This window comes from Chelonoidis abingdonii, chromosome 4 (genome assembly GCF_003597395.2).
Source record: "Chelonoidis abingdonii isolate Lonesome George chromosome 4, CheloAbing_2.0, whole genome shotgun sequence".
In the NCBI taxonomy this organism is placed as follows: domain Eukaryota; kingdom Metazoa; phylum Chordata; order Testudines; family Testudinidae; genus Chelonoidis; species Chelonoidis abingdonii.
In genome coordinates, this window is record NC_133772.1 from 11,717,309 (window position 1) to 11,736,299 (window position 18,991).

The 18,991-nt window shown below is 45.1% G+C and overlaps 3 protein-coding genes across 4 annotated transcripts in view; all 3 read right to left on the reverse strand.

The window, feature by feature from the left end:
- Positions 1–5,319, reverse strand: part of LOC116832983 (11-beta-hydroxysteroid dehydrogenase 1-like) — an 8,827-nt gene extending 3,508 nt beyond the window's left edge. Inside the window, exons 1-4 of one of the 2 annotated variants that reach the window (XM_032794151.2) lie at positions 4,212–5,319; positions 3,091–3,221; positions 1,723–1,834; positions 999–1,184 (exon numbers count right to left, since the gene is read on the reverse strand). In XM_032794151.2, the coding sequence (XP_032650042.1) occupies positions 999–1,184; positions 1,723–1,834; positions 3,091–3,221; positions 4,212–4,296 (514 nt within the window). In that variant the 5' untranslated portion in view covers positions 4,297–5,319. The other variant, XM_032794152.1, reaches the window with a different exon arrangement.
- TRAF3IP3 (TRAF3 interacting protein 3) overlaps positions 1–18,991 on the reverse strand; it is a 58,586-nt gene that overhangs the window by 38,279 nt on the left and 1,316 nt on the right. The window lies entirely within an intron of this gene.
- Positions 12,308–18,081, reverse strand: LOC116832984 (11-beta-hydroxysteroid dehydrogenase 1). The gene is made up of 6 exons (XM_032794153.1): positions 17,773–18,081; positions 16,974–17,104; positions 16,096–16,207; positions 14,752–14,937; positions 13,777–13,920; positions 12,308–12,528 (listed from the first exon to the last, which is right to left on the reverse strand). The coding sequence occupies exons 1-6, from the start codon at positions 17,858–17,860 to the stop codon at positions 12,308–12,310; spliced, it is 882 nt and encodes a 293-aa protein (XP_032650044.1). The 5' UTR covers positions 17,861–18,081.

An 18,991-nucleotide genomic window follows, 5' to 3' on the forward strand; every position in this document is an offset into this window, starting at 1 on the left:
AAATTAGACACAATTAACTCAGGCCTAAACAGAGTCTGAGAATGGTTGGGTCATTACACTAATTGAATCTATTTCCTTATGTTAAGTTCTCCTCACACCTTCTATGGGTCATCTCAATTATCACTTCAAAAGTTTTTTTTTCTCCTGCTGACAACAGTTCATTTCAATTGATTAGACTCTTCCTGTTGGTATGCATACTTCCAACTTTTCATGTTCTCTGTATTTATAAATATCTCCTGTCTGTGTGTTCCATTCTGTGCATCCGAAGAAGTGAGCTGTAGCCCATGAAAGCTCATGCTGAAATAAATTTGTTAGTCTCTAAGGTGCCACAAGTACTCCTATTCTTATTGAGGCAGAGTTGCTCTCTGGGAACCAGGCATTGTCATTAGGCTGAGATTTCTGGAAGCAGAGACTGCCCTGTGCACTGTTTGACCATCTCATTTTAGGAGTGGTGTATGTGCATAAGTAAAACCAGTTGCACTTGGAGTACACCCAGACTGCATAATGGATTTCTCTTCCACTGGAAAGCTGATCTGCAAGATGCTAGACGTGCTGCCGCTCAGCAGAGTGGGGTCAGAAGAAGGAGAGTACATGAATCATACAGATTGTTTTTGCATTGAGTAAACAGACTTTGTCACACTGAACCCATAGTCCCAATCAATTACACCTTTACCTCGATATAACCCGACCCGATAAAACGCAACTTTGGATATAATGCGGTAAAGCAGTGCCGGGGGCGGGGGTGGCTGCGCACTCCGGTGGATCAAAGCAAGTTCAATATAATGCGGTTTCACTATAACGTGGTAAGATTTTTTTGGCTCCCGAGGATAGCGTTATATCGAGGTAGAGGGGTATGTTAGTCTTCTCAGGTGATCCTCCTCCTCTCTTTTGAAAAACAATGTCAGAAGAAGCCTCCTTTGAATCTCAGGAGGAACTAAACCAAAGGAAAGAATCAAGCATTAGTGAACATAAGTGTCTCTAGCCTGGTTCATTCTCACCTGCTGTAGATGAAACCACTAGGATGCTGCCCCCACTCTCCTTCAGCATCGGCAGTGCAGAGACTGTCATAGCCACATAGCTGAGAAAGTTAATCTCCAGGAGTTTTCGTATATGCTCAACGTCTCCATCGAAGTAGTTAAAGTAGGTGTAACCGATATGATTGAGGATCAGCATGTCTAGGCCTCCTGAAAGCAAAGTGGGTGTTTTAGCTTCAGCTAGAAGAAAATGATGAAACTGTTTAATGAACCTATGCCAGCAGCATTTGAACCCAGGACACTCTCCTTTTACCATTTGAACTAAATGAGAAAACTCCCTTAACTAATAGCTATAGGAGGTTGTTATTTTTCCAGAGACTAAATACATCTCACATTGTGTTGCATCAGTGGTTTGGGTATGTACGTGTATCTCAAAAATCAAAACTCCTTTTTGTCTATAAAATCCTGTGAAGAACGAAAAGTAAACAACGTAAACACATTATCCAGTGCATGGTGCCAGCAACATTAATAATAATACTTATAATAAGTAAATATTTTGAAGTGACCATAGCAGGCATCAGCAATACATGGAATCAGTTCACTGGTCCTTCATCTCTGGAGACCTACACTTCTAGCCTGGGCTTTAGTGAGAAGTAAAAATAAGATTGGGGTTATTTGTCTCTTGTGCTAAAAGCACCACTGTGAAAGCGGCAGGTGGTGATTTCCCGACAGCAAGCAGTTAACGTACCCCACAATTGTTTGGCCTCCTTTACCACGTCTTCTGCAAGTGCCATGTCTTCCATGCTGCCATTGATAAAGTGAGCAGATGCTGCGCCCAGCTCTAGGCACCGTGTGACAACCTGAGACAAATGCAACATTTAGACATGGATTTCCCCACTGTTAGTACTCTGAGCATTTCAAAGGGACACTTGGGTGGCTCAGTGGGCAGAGTGATTATGTTCTCGTACTTGGGTGAGTCCAGTGTGTGTTCACTGAGTGAGATTCAAAACTGGTATAAATACATTGACAGCAATGGAATTAGACCATTCAGGCATTTGGTCCCGTGGCTCTGCCTGCAAAAAGTACAGCAAGCACTAAACATCTGATTCTGCAAACGCTGACTTGGCTGTAAATTGTAAAAAAAGAAGAAAAAAAAGTCATGGAATTTTGCAAATGGTTATTTTTGCACAGCCCTTGTAATAACACACTGGAGACCCCAGCATAACGGTCAGGTGTTAGTAGTTATGTCTGTCAACTTTTCCTGTTAATATTTAAGTAAGAAAATAATGGGTTATTAAAATAAATAAATAAAATAACTTCTCTTCAGTTCTGCTTATCTTTTAAAAATGTTAGTAACTAAAAATTCAAGCTCTGATAATTGAAAGTTTTTAGCACTCCAGCTTGGTAAAGCCAGCTCTGTTCACTAGTTTTTTTTTTTTTTTTAACCAAGAAGCTATGTATAAACCATCGATCCTGCAATGCAATCCACTAATTGGTTTCCATTCAGGGGGCAGGAGCAGGACAAATGGGTCCCTTTGCAGAATCAGGGGCTAAAACAGCCGTGGAGCTTTAGCATTCAACAGTGTTCAACTGGGCTAATCCATAAGAACAAGTAACAAGAAGTGAGAAATCACCACTTTCTCAAAATCTCATAGCTCAAAAATTGCCCTGTCCAAATAGACCTCAAAACTTTCAGTAACGGTTTCTTCTGGGCAGAAGCAACACATGAGAAACTGACTGTGCAGAAGAATTGTCTGTGTAAAAATTAGTGAGTGGAAGGAGCAGAGAATTGCCAGGCTGGGTCAGACCAGGGTTCCATCTTGTCCAGTGATCTGTGTCTTACATTGGCCAGCCCCAGGTACATCAGATGAAGGTGCAAGAAACCCTGCAGTGGTCAGTGAAAAACAGGCTTTAAAATGGCAGCGTGTGGGAGTTGAAATAGGATATTTTCCAACAAAAGCCTATAATCTTCATTATGAGATGTTATTGCATCTCTATAAACTGTGCATGAATCTGAACATGCCTATCTCTTTAAACAAACATCCATATATATATATATAATATACCCATCACCATAGTATCTAGGCACCACAGGAGTGTTTGGCTAGCCAGTTACTTTCTGAAGTTTGGCTTCTGTCCGTGCTGTGATCAGAACATGGGCTCCCATCCGGGCCAGGTGATAAGCCATTTGCTCTCCAATTCCAGTGCTTGCTCCAGTGACAATCACTCGCTTCCCTTTCAGCATCTCTGCAGAGTAGCACATAGGAAATGTTACATGTCCCACTAACATCATCTACAAAAACACTTGTGCCCAAAAGACTAGTGAAACCAACTTTTCTGTCCCAAACCATACAAGTCCAGCCTCAGATCAACCCAGCCTATTCCTCTTAGTCCTAAGGGAAGAACTCATCAAGGGAACAGTGGAAACTCACTCAAAAATAGTTTTGATGCCCTATCACTTCTATTTTAAACCTACTAAACCTTACTATCTAGTTTTAGTTTGCTCTAGCTGTAAACTCCAACAACTAAACAAACTAATTACTTTAACAAAGTAAAATCCGAGATCCCAAAGCTTTAAAAGTTTGGATCCAAAATTCACAACAGACCTTTATGTCTCTAATGGGGTAAGCCCAGCCCCTAGAATCAATTCCTCAGCTAGTGTACATCAGTATCACCCCATTGACCTCAGTGGAGTTATGGTGATTTACACCAGTTGAGGATCTGGCCCTGGATTCTTCTACCAGGATGATAGGTTCAGTATGAAAACCTAGATGGAATGGAAAACAATCTCACGGTGAAGATGTTTTTTACCCAGAGCTGAATTTTGCAGCTGAGGCTCATCTTTAATTTGAAAATGAAACATTTTAGATTTCATGGTGCTAAACCTTGTGTCCAGTTATTTTTATTAGCAATACTATCAACACAGTTTATAACTTTGTTGATTTCAAATCACTTACCTTGGAAATTCCAGCAAGCCCCAAATAATCCCCTCTATTCATCTGGGAAGCTAGACTATGTCTGCACTTTTATACTACTGTGTAATTTGTCATTTTCTACCAGAGAAAGGAATACCATTTCAGGTGACTTTCCTGGACATACTTCATTTCAAAAGGCTACAGTCTGGAATTTGAAAGGCTCATGAAACTGCAGCATTGTCTCTGTGCAGATCCATTATTATAACTCTCATGTGCCCTTTTGCTGTCATGGTTTTAAAGGGCATTTGCTTTAATCACTTACCTGGATTAAAATTTTCCTTTGAATAAAAACAGAAGGCCAAGACCAATCCCACAAATGGAACAAGAATCTTTAGCAACCGCCCCATCCTACTGCAGAAAAACAAGCATAAAAAGACAAACCCTGAAGAGCTGAGCTCCACAAAACATATAAATATTCTGAAATGGAGAGAGCAAGTGATGGGAGCTTTGAAAACAAGTTCAACTGCAAATGTATGTCACAGCCTTTGTTTACTTATTGGCCAGGTTAACAATCATTAACCTTTAAACAACAGTGTCACTTTGGACTTCATATTCCCTGTTGCACCCTGTTCCTGCTATGGACTGCCGTTGTGTTTTCTGAGCACATTGAAGGAAAGTGTCCTTTTGTTAGAAGGAACCAGCATCTGAGAAAGGAAGGGTGGGTTTGTGAACTTTGATTCAGGACATCTGGGTTCAAGTACTGGCTCTAATAGATACTTTCTTGAGCAGGTCACCTAACTTCTGTGTGCCTCAGTTTCCTTGTCTATACAATGGGAACGGTACTTCCCTACCTCCAGGGGGTGTTTTGAGGATAAATTCATTAATAAGTGGGAAGTGCTCCAACGCTATAGGAATGAGGGCCATATAAAAATATAGGCAGAACTTTCTAGTGATTGCAGCACAAACTTTGCAGGATTCTGCTATTTATTATTACTGCTTGTATAAGACTCACCATATGCTAGATGCTTTATACTTATAAAATGACACGGTCTATGCATTAAGGAGCATATGTAAACAGATGACACACACATGCAGGGAAGGAATGCACTAAAAACCAGAGTGAATGAGCAGTCATGTGAGCCATGTCTTGTAGCTCCAGTGGGTGTGTAAACCCTTCCTTGGGGAAATAGAGATTGCAGACTTCTCTAAAGAAGGCTTTCTTAAGGAAGTGTTTAAAGCTGCAGAGGACTGAATTCTGGTGGACTAGATTAGGGCTGGAGTTCTAAGGCTAGGGGAAAGAAGTAAGTGCATCAGGATTGCAGGATCAGATTCTAAATTTCTGTAGAAAACGAATGGAAAGTTACTGCTACTAATTTACTTTTGAGTGGAATTTGCATTACAGGGAAGCACGGTGCAATGTTTTCAGAGCATTTCTATGCATACAAGTGCTGTCCGCAAACAGCGCAATTTCAGAACTCAGCTATCTGGGGAGTTGCAATAAAACAAGTCTGGGCAACGTCTCAGCTCCAGCGTGAAACTCAAACGGGCTCTTTTTTCGGAATTGTTTTCCAAACACAATCCCTTTAAAATCTCATTCCGTTTAACATCCTTTCTTGCCTCTTGCTCTGTTTACCCTGTTGTTACCGACACAAAGTGCCCGAGGTGGGCAACAGCGGGGTTCGTTGCCCGGTGTACTTCACACCAATAAACACACCAGGGTGGAGAAGCAAACAAAGTTTATTTGAGATCTCAAAGTGGTGCAAGGAGACTGCTGCCTCAAATCAAGCACCCCTACACAAGAGGGTTTTCCCTTTTTATAAGTTTTTTTCCTCTTTCTTCTTTCTTCCCCCCATCCTCCTCCTTCTTCCCCCTGTAGCAGTTACATAAGTGCAGGTGCATTAAGTAATCTTGGCCGCGGCAGCTCGTTAGTAAGTTTTCCTTCTGCAAGTTATCTTGTCCTTCTGCTAAAGGTGCATAGGCCTTATCACTATCGCTTTAGACCTGTTTGAGCTGTGCTGCAACTGATAACTTACTGTTACACATTTAATTTCACAGCTGCTAGCTTTCTAGATCAAGTAGATTTCAACATGGAGGAGTTTTGGTTCACTGAGGCCTAGATTTATGCCTAGTGACACCAACACTGTCCCTGCTTTGGAAGGCATCAGCATGTTTGCACACTGAAAAGAGGCGGGTTTTTTAGCAGAAAATAATGAGTTTCCCCTGGAGGAACAACAGTAGTGTATCTAGGGTGGCCAAATGTCCTGATTTTATAGGGAAGGTCCCGATTTTTGGGTCTCTTTCTTATATAGGCTCCTATTACCCCCACCCCCGTCTCGATTTTTCACATTTGCTGTCTGGTCACCCTAAGGGTATCTTTAACTCATATTTTGTAGGGCTTTTTTGTTTGTCCTATGAAAGTGGAGATCAGCAGGGAGAATGGTTGGTTAATTGGCTAAGAGGCAAGAAAGGAAAGAGGAATAAAGAAAGAGAAAGGGAGGGACCCAGAAAGGAGACTAGGAGAATAATAATTAGAAAAAGGAAATAGTAAATGGAAATGTGGTGGATAGGGAGAGAAGTGGAGGATGGAGGAAGTGAATAAGAAGAGATGGGCAAATTCTGTCCTGGTGTAAATAAACAAAATTCAGGCCTTATCTGCATTGGAAAGATTACACCTGCTTAACTAAAATCAGTTTTTAAACTGATATAGTCACACTGATTAAACTCCTGTTTGGATGCTCTAATTTCAGTTTAAGGATTCGGTCTACACTAAAGTTTTACTGCTTTAACTATGCCATTATATTTATGTTGCAAAGAAAAACCTAGCATGGATGCAGTTATGCTGTATAAAAGTGCTTATTGTGGTATAGCTTATTTCCATTTGGGAAGCAAAATAAGCTATACAGTTATAAGACAACTTATGGTGTTAAAACTGCATCCACATTGGGGTTTACACCAGTATAACAATCTCAGTAAAAAAGCAAACAACCCCCCCCCCACACACACACACACTTCTAATCAACAGTTAAAATTATATCGCTTTTCTAGTGTTGACCAGGTTTAAGAGTGGCTTAAGCCTGTTCCCAATCCACAATTGTTTACACATAAAAATTATATTGTTTTAACCATGAGGGGAGGGATAGCTCAGTGGCTTGAGCATTGGCCTGCTAAACGCAGGTTTATGAGCTCAATCCTTGAGGGGGCCATTTAGGGAAGTAGGGTAGAAATCTGTCTGGGGATGGGTCCTGCTTTGAGCAGGGGGTTAGACTAGATCAGGGGTAGGCAACCTATGAAACGCATGCCAAAGGCAGCACACGAGCTGATTTTCAGTGGCACTCACGCTGCCCAGGTCCTGGTCACCAGTCTGGGAGGCTCTGCATTTTAATTTAATTTAAATGAAGCTTCTTAAACATTTTTAAAACCTTATTTACTTTACATACAACAATAGTTTAGTTATATATTATAGACTTATAGAAAGAGACCTACTAAAAACGTTAAAATGTACTACCAGCATGCAAAACCTTAAATTAGAGTGAATAAATGAAGACTTGGCACACCACTTCTAAAAGGTTGTCGACCCCTGGACTAGATGATCTCCTGAGGTCCCTTCCAGCTGTGATATTCTATGATTCTATGTAACCTTGTCTACACTAGAAAAGTTTTACTGGCATAGCTATAGCAGCAAACCCTCCTAGAGTACATGCAGGTTATACCAGCAGATGTGTTTCTGCCAGCATAGCTGACACCAATTGCCAAGAGACATAAGATGTACTGGCAAAAACACTTGTATGCTGGTATAACTGCATCTGCATTGGGACTTATGCGAGAATAGCAAAATCAGTTCCTTCCCTTCCCCCCCCCCCCAAAAAAAATCACACCCCTCACCAATATAGCTATGCCAGTGTAAATTGTAAGCATAGATCAGGCTGCTAACAGTATAGTTGAAGTGGTACAGCCTCACAAGTGTGGACATAGTTACACTGTACAAAGGTGCTTTATACTGGGATAACTACTCCCATATGAGAAGGGGGGAATAACCTGCACCAAAATAACTTTGTGCTGGTATAACTACTTTTCTGTAATATGTATAATCACCACCCCATCCAAAATAGTTATACTGGTACAAAACTGTGTGTAGACCCAGGCCCTAACTTAACTGGAGAAAGCCACTCCTAAACCAAAATAGGTATGTCCACCCAGGGGCTCACACCAGTTCAACTGTGTATTTAAATTCACACTTTAGGCCTGCGCTAAACCTAGAACTCAGAAACATTGCTCAGGACTGTGAAAAATATCATGCCCTGTGCATCATAGTTATGCCAATCTAAGCCCCAATGTAGATCCCACTAGGTTGATGGAAGAGTTCCTTTGTCAACCTAGCTACTGCTTCTCCGAGAGGCGGGTTTACTACAGAAATGGAAAACCCTTTCCGTCAATGTAGAAAGTGTCTATGCCACAGTGGCACAGTTTACAGCTGTGCTGTTGTAGTGTTTGCAGTGTAGACATACCACCAGGTTAAACTGGTGTGGCTTGCCTACGTAGATAAGGCCTCAGCTGGAGTCAATGGCAATGCATCCAGGTAGTATGGACCAAAAAGATGTAATGGAGAAAGGAAGGGGAGGGGGAATATGCACAACTGTAAGGTTAGTGAATTTTATTTTAATAATGAATTCATGTCACTACATTTCCCCTGGTACATGCTCCTCAGCTCTGTGTGTTTGTAGGGCCACGGCTGGCTGGAAGGGTGGTGGTGGAGTTGTGGGAGATTTCTGTCTTTCATGCTTTGTTCAATCTTGAGCATGTTTTATGAACAAATCCCATGGTGCAGAGTCCAGCCATCTCTCCTTAATCTTCAGCTCAGATTTGGGGACAGGAGATAGTTTCACAATGACACTTTTATTAGAGTTCTTTGGAAAAAGAGGGGAACAATTTCATGAACATTTTTCAATTTTGTTATACATGGGGGAAAAATGTAATTTCAATTTGGAAAATTTCCATCAGCACTAATTATTTACTACAAAAAGGGAAACAGAAAGCCAGCGCTGCTGTCTGCTAGCAGTCACCTTTGACAGCGATAGCTTGCTCTGCCAGTCACCACAAATGCCAGCTGTTATGTAACCATAATCCAGCTCCTAAGAAGTCAGAAATGAGGTCAGAGACATTCTGGATACTTCTTTTGCTATATATTCTGTATTATTCCAGATACTGTAACTAAAGCAATGGGGTTTGCTGGAATGCTGATTAGTTTTTGTTAGGTCTTGGCCTGCTATTTTTTAGAGATGCCAACAGGGGCGGCTCCAGACACCAGCGCGCCAAGCATGTGCTTGGGGCAGCAAGCCACAGGGGGCGCTCTGCTGGTCGCCGTGAGGGCAGCAGGCAGGCTGCCTTTGGCAGCCTGCCTGCAGAGGGTCTGCTGAAACTGCGGGACCAGCAGACCCTCCACAGGCAAGCCGCCGAAGGCAGCCTGCCTGCCATGCTTGGGGCAGCCAAATACCTAGAGCCGCCCCTGGATGCCAAGCTCCCATTGAGCTGCAGGCACTCAGCCCCTCTGAAAATCAGACCACTTGGCTTTGGATGGGGAGCAGTCTTCTCTTGAGTAAACATTGATACATTTCTGCAGTAGAAATTGTCTGACTTTTCCTGGGACAGATACTGTGGTTTTCCATGTTTACAGCCAGGGCTCTCTGATCTAGAGAAATTTTGAAGGAATTGCAATCTTAATTTAAAATACAAAGCGCTGTCTATTAGCTTAAAAAAATCAAAACAAAATTTTTAAAACAAACATTTCCACAGCAGAAATCTGGCAATGACCTTCCCACAGTCTGCTTGATCACAAAGGCTGTTCTAATATTGTTAAGGCATTGCCTCTCTTCTGTGAATTTCAAATCTGCCTGCTGCAAGGATTTTATGCACCAGGAGAGGGAGGTATGGGATAAAATAATCATTCCCTCTCTGCAAAGATCTCTTCATACACAGCTGACATATACATAGACCAGTGGTCCCCAACCTTTCCAGGACCATCGAGGACCGTGGCCGGTGGACAAGCATCTGCCGAAATGCTGCCAAAATTGGTGTCATCAAGAGACATTGCCACCAAAATGCCACCGAAGTAGCGTCATCAAGAGGCGTTGCCTCCAAAATGCCACCAAAAATCAGTGGCATTTCAGCAGCGGTGCCTCTTGGTGATACCGCTTTTTGGCGGCATTTCGGCAGCGACACCTCTTGATGACACTGCTTTTCGGTGGCATTTCATCAAATGCTCGTCCACCGGCCAGTACATGGGCGCAGATAGATGCCCCAGCAGGTGCCATGGCGCCCGTGCGCACCGTGTTGGGGACCCCTAACAGATTAACAATCGGTGGTGCAACAAAAGCCTAGTTCCCTTAAATAAAAATGTCTCATAAAGACCATATTGAGATAAGGTGGGTGAGGTAAAGGCAATGGCCACTGCATTTTGCTGGCGAGATCAGTTAGTCCTTAAGTCTGTTCAAATGCAGAGAAATGTGAGCTAAGGAAGAGGTAGAGTAGGAAATGCAATCCCAGGGCACCAAAATCAGAAATCTTTTCAAAACATGGGTTTTCAAGGCCCACATGACTTCACTGTGCTCCCAGCTGCAGGAGCAGGAGTGCATGCGTTTGTATCCGGTAATGACAGGAGTGGCATGCTTAGGGTTGCCAACTTTCTACTGGCACAAAACTAAACACCCTTGTCTTGCCTCTGCCTGGCCCCTCCTCCAAGGCCCTGCTTCTTCCTCACCCTTTATCCTAGGCCTTGCCCCCGTTCACCCATCTCCTCGCCCCCATCGCTCACTTTCCCCACCCTCATTCACTCATTTTCCCCAGGCTGGCTCAGGGGATTGGGGTATGGGAGGAGGTGAGGGCTCTGGCTGGGGGTGCAGGCTCGGGTGGGGCCAGAAATGAGGAGTTCAGGGTGCAGGAAGGGACTCCGGGCTGAGGCAGGGGATGGAGGTGCGGGGAGGGGGGAGATGATGGAGGGGGGAGGACTCCAGGGTTTCAGAGTTTAGGTGAGGGTTCCAGCGGTTTGGAGTATGGGTGAGGACTCTGGGCTGGGGATGGGGTGTGGGAGGGGGTACAGGGTGTGAGTTCTAGAGTGGGACCAGAAATGAGGGGTTCAGGGTGTGGGAAGAGGCTCTGGGATGGGGCAGGAGGTTGGGGGGGGGGGTGGCTCCTGCTATGGGTGCAGACTCTGGGGTGGAGCTGGGGATGAGAGGTTTGGGGTGTAGGAGGGTGCTCCAGGCTAAGACCAAGGGGTTCTGAGGGCAGGAGGGTCTCCAGGCTGGGGCAAGGGGTTGGGATTAGGGAGGGGTGAGGGCTCTGGCTGGGGGTGCGGGCTTTGGGGTGGGGCTGGCAATGAGAGGTTTGAGGTACAGGAAGGTACTCCAGGCTGGGATTGAGGGATTCAGATGGTGGGAGGGGGATCAGGCCTGGGTCAGGAGGTCGGGGAACATGAGAGGGTCAGGGGTGCAGGCTGTGGGCAGCACTTACCTCAGGTAGCTCCCAGAAGCAGTGGCTTGTCCCCCTCCAACTCCTATGCAGAGGCATGGCCAGGCAGCTCTGTGCACTGCCCCATCTGCAGGCACTGCCCCCACAGCTCTCATTGCCTGCTGTTCCTGGCAAATGGGAGCTACAGAGCTGTTGCTTGGGGCGGGGGCAGTGTGCAGAACCCCTTGGATGCCCCTACGCATAGGAGCCAGAGGGGCAGGGCTGGCGCTTCCATTAGGCAACTCTAGGCGGTTGCCTAGGGCACCAGGATTCGGGAGGCGGCAGTTTGTGAGCTCCCCGCGTGGCACACAGGAGCTTCCGGTTCCGCTCTCATTGCGCCGCCACCGAAGGACCTTCTGCCGACATGCTGCGGGAAACAGTGGCAGGCAATTGAGCAGCTCAGTGAGTGCCACTGTTGCCTGCGGCATTTTGGCAGAGGGTCCTTCTTTGGCGGCATGATGGGAGTGGAACTGGAAGCTCTCGCATGCCCTGTGGGGAGCGCACAAAATGCCGCCCCCCGAATTCTGCCTAGGGCGCCAGAAACCCTGGCGCCGCCCCTGCAGAGGGGGGACATGCTGCTGGCTCTGAGAACCACGCAGAGCCATGGCAGGCAGGGAGACTGTCTTAGCCCTGCTCCAGTGCCTACTGGACTTTTAATGGCCCAGTCATCAGTGCTGACTGGAGCTGCCAGGGTCCCTTTTTGACCGGGCTTTCCAGTCGAAAACCTGACACCTGGCAACCCTAGGCATGCTGCATTGGTTTTCAGGACTGTAAAATGCCATGTGATCCCAGGGTCATACAATGCATTCCCTCAGTGACAAGGAGCCTGGGTTAGGGAGCTCCACAGTATACCAGGCCTTGATTAAGGTAACCCCAGAGACAAGTATGAGCAGAAAGGCACCGGAGAACTCAGACTGATTAATTTTTCTTTAAGTTCTCCACGTTGTAGCTTCTTCTGATCAGATAATCCAAGAGTTCTGGAGCCCAGTCCCGGATCAAGAGGGGGATTTTGGTAGCTGCGTATTTGTAGTAAATTTCCCGTTGGCGGAGGGCACCTCCCTTGATGATTTCCAGCGCACACTCCTCCTTTGGTGCAGGGGACACCAGCACCACATCGGAAGCTGCTTTCATGGCACTTTCTAGCACAATAGAACAAAGAGAGCTTTGGTTAGACTTGCAGTGCTCTCCCCTAGTGAGTCCTGCACCTCCAGGGCCAGCTGAATCCAGTTTGGATTTGCTTATTTTAATTGTTGTTTTTAAGCCATTTAACATGAGTTGGGCCTTGTGTGCCTTAGTGAGCCTGGAAACAACCAGCATAACCCCACTCGTGTTGTTATGTATCATGGTAACACTAGAGGCCCCAGTCAAGACAAGACAAAAGCGCCAATTGTGCTAGGCCTTGTACATATCTAGAGGTCGATGCAATCCCTGCCCCCAAGAGCTTCTGATTTAAGCAGATGAGCCACACAAGGATTGGGAAGAGGGAGCCAGCTCACTTTCAATGATTTTGATAGGCGTACTAGAGCCTGTAAAAACAAGACAAAACACAATCAAATTTGGAGATTTCAACAGAGGAAGAGAATTTTGCAAAATGTTGTGAATTCCCCCCGCTGCTCCCATTTTGCAAGCAACTCTTGTGCATACATGTTCACTTTTTATATATTCACGTTGTAGTTACATCAGTACATAAATATACAGCAACATCTTCAGCTGGTGTAAATTGGTGTTATTCCATTAACTTCAGTGGACCTATGCCAATTTAGGCCATCTGAGGATCTGGCCCACAGACTCACCCTAACTGCACGTCAGGTTGGCCTAGCCATTATTCATTGGCTGATTTCTTTGAAATGCTGAGTTAGAAATGGATCTGAGGGTATGTCTACACTACAGAGCTTCATACCATCATAGTTATGTCACTGAAGCTGTGCCGGCATAGCCCCCTAGTGTAGACGTAGTAGAGCCAGAGAATGAGTTTTGCTATTGCTGTCGCTCCCCTTATGACATTAGCTATATCTATGGAAGCACTCTTCAGTTGACATAGCTGCAGCTACACTGCTGGCTTTGTCAGAATAATTATGCCAGGTTTTTTTTGCTGACTGACAGTTATGCTGGTATAAAATTTCAGTGTAGGCCAGGCTGAGACTAGGATTTAGAGGAGGGTGGGGATAGTGTCCTTCCAGATCAGTCCAGAGAGGACATTCATGCCACCCCAAATACATGGAAAGAAGACAAAAATGTTTGTGGGGAGTTGACAAGTAACTTTGGTGGAGCAGAGGCAAGAGAGGAGAAGGAGTGGAGGGGAGAGTTGTGAAGCAGCTTGAAAGTTAGTTCAAAATGCTTGAACTTGGAGAGTGATTAGTTCCAAATCAGCAAGGCACTGATCTTACCTGTATCAATGAAGCCGAGTACACAGAGCGTGATGGAAACATCAACCTTCTGAATGATTAATTCCTGCCGCAAGGAGCTGAAAAATCCATCTAGGGCAAACTTTGTTGCAGAGTAGGGAGCGGTAAATGGAAACCCAGCTTTACCTAGACCCAGAGCAGCAATGTTGACACGGTTAAATTCTGTTGCAGTGCTGCATAAAGCTTTATTTGATTCTGCACTAAATGGAACATTTTTTCCAAGTGTGTTGAGTGCCGGTGAAGTGTCATGCCAGCTGCCCCAGAGACACAGGCTGGGGGGTTCAGAGGACACAAAGGTAAATAGGCACTGAAATCCTATTGCTTTTAACTCTCTTAAGGTCCTTTGAATAGCCCAGCCAAACGTCCTGTTCATGCACAGAGAGGGTAAGCTTCCCACCTTCAGTGCTCTCAACTGATGTGCTCAGACCTGACCTAGAGAGATCACCTACAAAGTTGAATCACTCTCAACGGCCCTTTGGGTTCTTGGCTCCTCAGCTGAGCTCACCAGCAAGGGGTTGACTAAGATGGCAGATTTACAATAAGGACACCTGTCACCTAAGATGCTTCACGTAAGCCAGTGAACCATCAGCTAGAGGGTCAGCTGGCTATTGAACTTGATCCACAGAAACAAAATGACCCTGTCTAGTCAGTCAAATAGCCAATACAAAGAGAGAGCCACATATTTCCGGTCTGTTCTGGTCAGACTATAATGCCAATATTTGAAGTGCTTGAGCTGTGCTTCTCCAGTGAGCCCCTTTGCTTATAATCAAGAAGCATAACAAGGTATTCAGCTTCTATTGACTAAGCACGAGGGGGAGCAAAACCCAAGGGAAGAGTGATTTCATTTTGAAGGTGCCAAGTACTTGCCTTTCCCATTGACATCCCTTGGATTTTTGGGTGCCCATCACTTCTGAAAATCAGCCCCAAGGTCTCTGCCTGCCCCTGTTCATGGCTTACCTGCCATGGATGAAACCACAACGATGCTGCCCCCGCTGTCTTTCAGCCTGGGCAGCGCCGAGACAGTCATGGCCACGTAGCTGAGAAAGTTAATCTTCAGAAGCTTCTGCACGTGCCCCACGTCTCCGTCAAAATAATTGAAGTACGAGTTGCCAACGTGGTTGAGGATCAGCATGTCTAGGCCTCCTGAAAGCCAAGAGGAGAGCCAGTGATGCGTTAGTGTAGGGGGGAAGAGAATGAAGGAAGTGCAGAGCATGCCACTTGTGTGCGCTACATATCTTTTCCTATAGTCAGCATGAATCTCTGCAGGAATCTACTCCTTGGAATGAAATACATCTATTGTTCTTATTATTTTTAATACTAAGGGAAGCTCTTGGGTCACTGCACAGGCCTTTCATCTCTGCAGAGCTCGGTCAAAATCCAGATTCTGCTTGCCAGTATGTGGCAATCAGGTGGTGTGCACTCACCAAGTCCCAATCTTCAGATTATATTACAAAAACACTTTGTTGTGATTTGTACTTTCGGCTCATTTAGGATGGAGTGGGTGGCGGGGACACACCCAGGTCCTCCTTGACCTGCATGTGGGCTCACAGGTGTAGCATCAGGATGTATGGCAAGACAGAGCAGACGGCAGTGCCTTTGCACAGCTTTGTGCAGTGACCTATAACTGGTGTAACAGGGTTGCTACAGTTTAAAGAGCACGGAAGGCCTAGGAATGTAATGCCAACTGCTCTGGGATGGGGATCCAGGAGCAGTGTGTTACAGAGGTGTAGGACTGCAATCAAGAATGCCCTTGAGATCAAGCCTGAGTGGTAGAGCTGTGTGTGGGTCCAGGTTTTGAACAGCATGGCGGGGGGCAGCAGGGCAGGATTGCAGTCCATTAGCAGGACAAAGACTGACACAGCAGATGCTGCTTCTAATCAGGGCAGAGTTGCATTGGCAGAGCTGGGGTGGGTGCATGCACAGAGCCTGTCTATGCTATGGTTGCCTCTTTCCAATGCTGTTTGTATCTCACATTCACAAGTGGCCTGTTAATACATTTAATAATAATTGTAACTATAACTTGATATAGTTACTAAATGTATGGATCGGTCACTTGTGATGTGAGACACAAATAGGAATATAATCCTTCTTCTTTCATTCTTCTCATTACACACACACACAAAAGTAATGAGAAGGATGAAGGATATTTCCCCATCCCTCCTATTTTTCCTGCCCTTCTTGTTTGTTTTTTTTGAATGTGGCAGGCAGTGATGTGGCTAAGGAGGGAGGCCACATCTCTCTGCATTTGATCACTTGTTAAAGGTCGGATGGCAATTTCCAGACAGTGAGCTGCTAACGTACCCAGCACTAGTTCAGCCTTCTTCACCACATGCTTGGCAAAGGCCTCATCCTCCATGCTGCCGCTCACATACTGTGCGGAGGCTGCACCCAGCTCCAGACACCGAGTGATGACCTGGAACATGTGAACGGAATGTTCTAGAAACACATTTCCCATTGATGACCCCTCTGAGAGCCTCAGTGTGTTACATCCGTGGTCGGATAGACATAGGGTAACCAGACAGCAAGTGTGAAAAATTGGGACAGGCGTGGGGGGGTAATAAGAGCCTATATAAGAAAAAGCCCCAAATATTGGGACTGTCCCTATAAAATCGGGACATCTGGTCACCCTAGAAAGACATGGCTCTGTGGGTAGAATGAGTGCATTCTGCCTGCCAAGTGTTACTATGTTGAACACACTGGCTCTGGCTTTAAACTGTGGGCACTAAAGGATCCGAGAATGGGATTGGAGCCTCCTGGGATTTCAAAGTCTATGTACCATGGAAATCTGAAGCAACCTGGCTATTTACCAGTATAGTCTGCTCCGCAGTGGAAGTCTGTGCCTGCAGGATGAGTGGGGGCGTGTATATATTACTGCAATGCAGTGAGTGTGCATGCTTGTGTGCTAGTGCACATGAGATTGTGTGTACATGAGTGGGTGTAAGCACGGGTACCAGCACATGTATAAAAAGAAGAGTTCATGCGTGTGCATGACCATGAGCATGGATACGTATGTGTTTGCACACTCACAAGCATGTGTGTATGTCTGTGCGTGTGTGAGAATCAGCATGCGAGTGTACTGATGCGCATATCATGTAATTGCAATGGTGGGTGTGCATGCGTGTCTGTACATCTATGTGTGTGACATAAGACTGACCTGTGTGTGTGTGCTTGGTACGTACTTTCTGAAGCTTGGCTTCTGTCCGTGCTGTGACCAGAACATGGGCTCCCATCTGTGCCAGGTGATAAGCCATTTGCTCTCCAATTCCAGTGCTTGCTCCAGTGACAATCACTCGTTTCCCTTTCAGCATCTCTGGAAAGCAAGGCCCAGGGATATTAATTTACCAGGATACCAGAGGAAGATTTTCCCCCCCGCCCCGTGCCCTCCGGGGTCAAGAAACCAAAGTGGATAACAAACCAATCCAACCTTCCCAAACCAGCATGCCCACCCTGCACCAGGCAAACTCTCTGCCTTGTCTCAAGAAAATTGCAATAAGAAGAATAGTTAAAATTCTTAATGTGAATAAAGCAATATTCCAAATGGCCAGATCATTTAAAAAAACCCATCACATTGCAAATCAGGATATTAATTTTTTTTGTGATGATTAAAATTTCCAGCCATTTTCAAAAAAGATATTTTCAAAGTTATTAAACATTTTTAAAAAAATATATTCGTAAAATAGCCTTTTTCTAGCTTTTTTTTACAAACATAAACCATATGAAACTGAATGTTAAAAGCCCCCTGTGAATCTGAATAATAAAAATAAAACTCCTACTTCACCTGTTTCCTAAGAAAATATTTCTCTGTGTTACTTGCTTGATGTTGTTTAAAAGCTCTGCAAAGCAAAGTGTTCTGTTATCTGTAGTGTTACAAATGCCCAGACATGTTTCATTTCAGGCTCTGTACACATCCTGTGTAAAACATTCAAACGTGGCTTTTTCTGTTTAATTTTTAAAATACATTCACTTTTAATAACTTACCAGGTTTAAAATCCTCCCTTGCTGAATAAAAACAGAAGGCCAAGACCAATCCTACAAAGGGAATGAAAATCTTTCTCAACAGACCCATCCCACTGCAGAATCAGGAAATAATAAAGCATGAAAGAAAAAGGAAAAAAACAACTCCTCCTCCGTGGATCTGCTCCAGACAGAAGCGCCAATGCCTAATCTTTAAAAACCTATTAGTGAAACAACTGCAGCTCCCCAAAGGTTCAACCTTTGGAAAATCACAGTGGTGGGACTCATGGGTCCATCAAAACCTTTAATTTGCTCTTCTTCAGAGTTGATAAATCTCAGCCTAAGTGACAGCTTTGCTTTGGTTCTGGCCAGCTTATTTAATATTTCCTGTCCCTACGTTAATGCACAGAATTTTGCACAACATCCTGGAAGAGGTGTGCCTTTGCTGGAAAGCATCAGATTTCACTGTAGGGAGCTTCGGAGACTGCTGCTGAAGGTGGGAGAACGTTGCATTGTATTATCATTTGTCTGCTAAGCATTGACGCTCACTCAGGCACTATTGCAGACATATAAGAGGGCACAGACCCTGCCCCAAGAAGCTTACAATTGTATTGCAGTTCAGGCACAAGGAAAGCAATTTAGGTCCCATGAAAACCACCAGTTGGAGGTATTGGTTCAGCGTTGCAGTGCTCTGGATTGGGTATCATTTAATTAACACACTTTGGTTGTGTCCACATTGCAGTTGGGGAGTGAGCCTTCCAGCCTGTGTAGACGGCCTCATTCTAGCAAGGCTTGAGCTAGTGTGCTAAAAATAGCTGTGTAGATGCTGCAGCACTGTCAGAGACTCAGGCTCTGACCCAAGCGGTTGGGTGAGCGTGAGAGCCTGAGCTGTCATTTGAACCATCACAGCCACACTGCTATGCTTGGCATACTAGCTCGAGCCATGCTAGTGCAAGTCTGTCTCCCAGTCCTGGGAGGCTCACCCCTAGCTGCAGTGTAGACAGACCCTTTAGGGCCTTGAGTCAGCAAATGGTCGCCATTGTGGCTGCTGAGCTGGAGGCCCCAGGTTGCTCAGAAGATGCTTTCCAAATTTAGCTTGTTGTATCCTATTGTCTAGTTGACTGCCACTAATTGGCTCTCTCACCAGAGGAGCCAGGGTTTCGAGAGTCTGGACTGAACTCCCTGCTAGATGTGGTCCCTCCAGTTCAGGATGGAGGCTGAGAAACTTGCCATGATGCTGTGC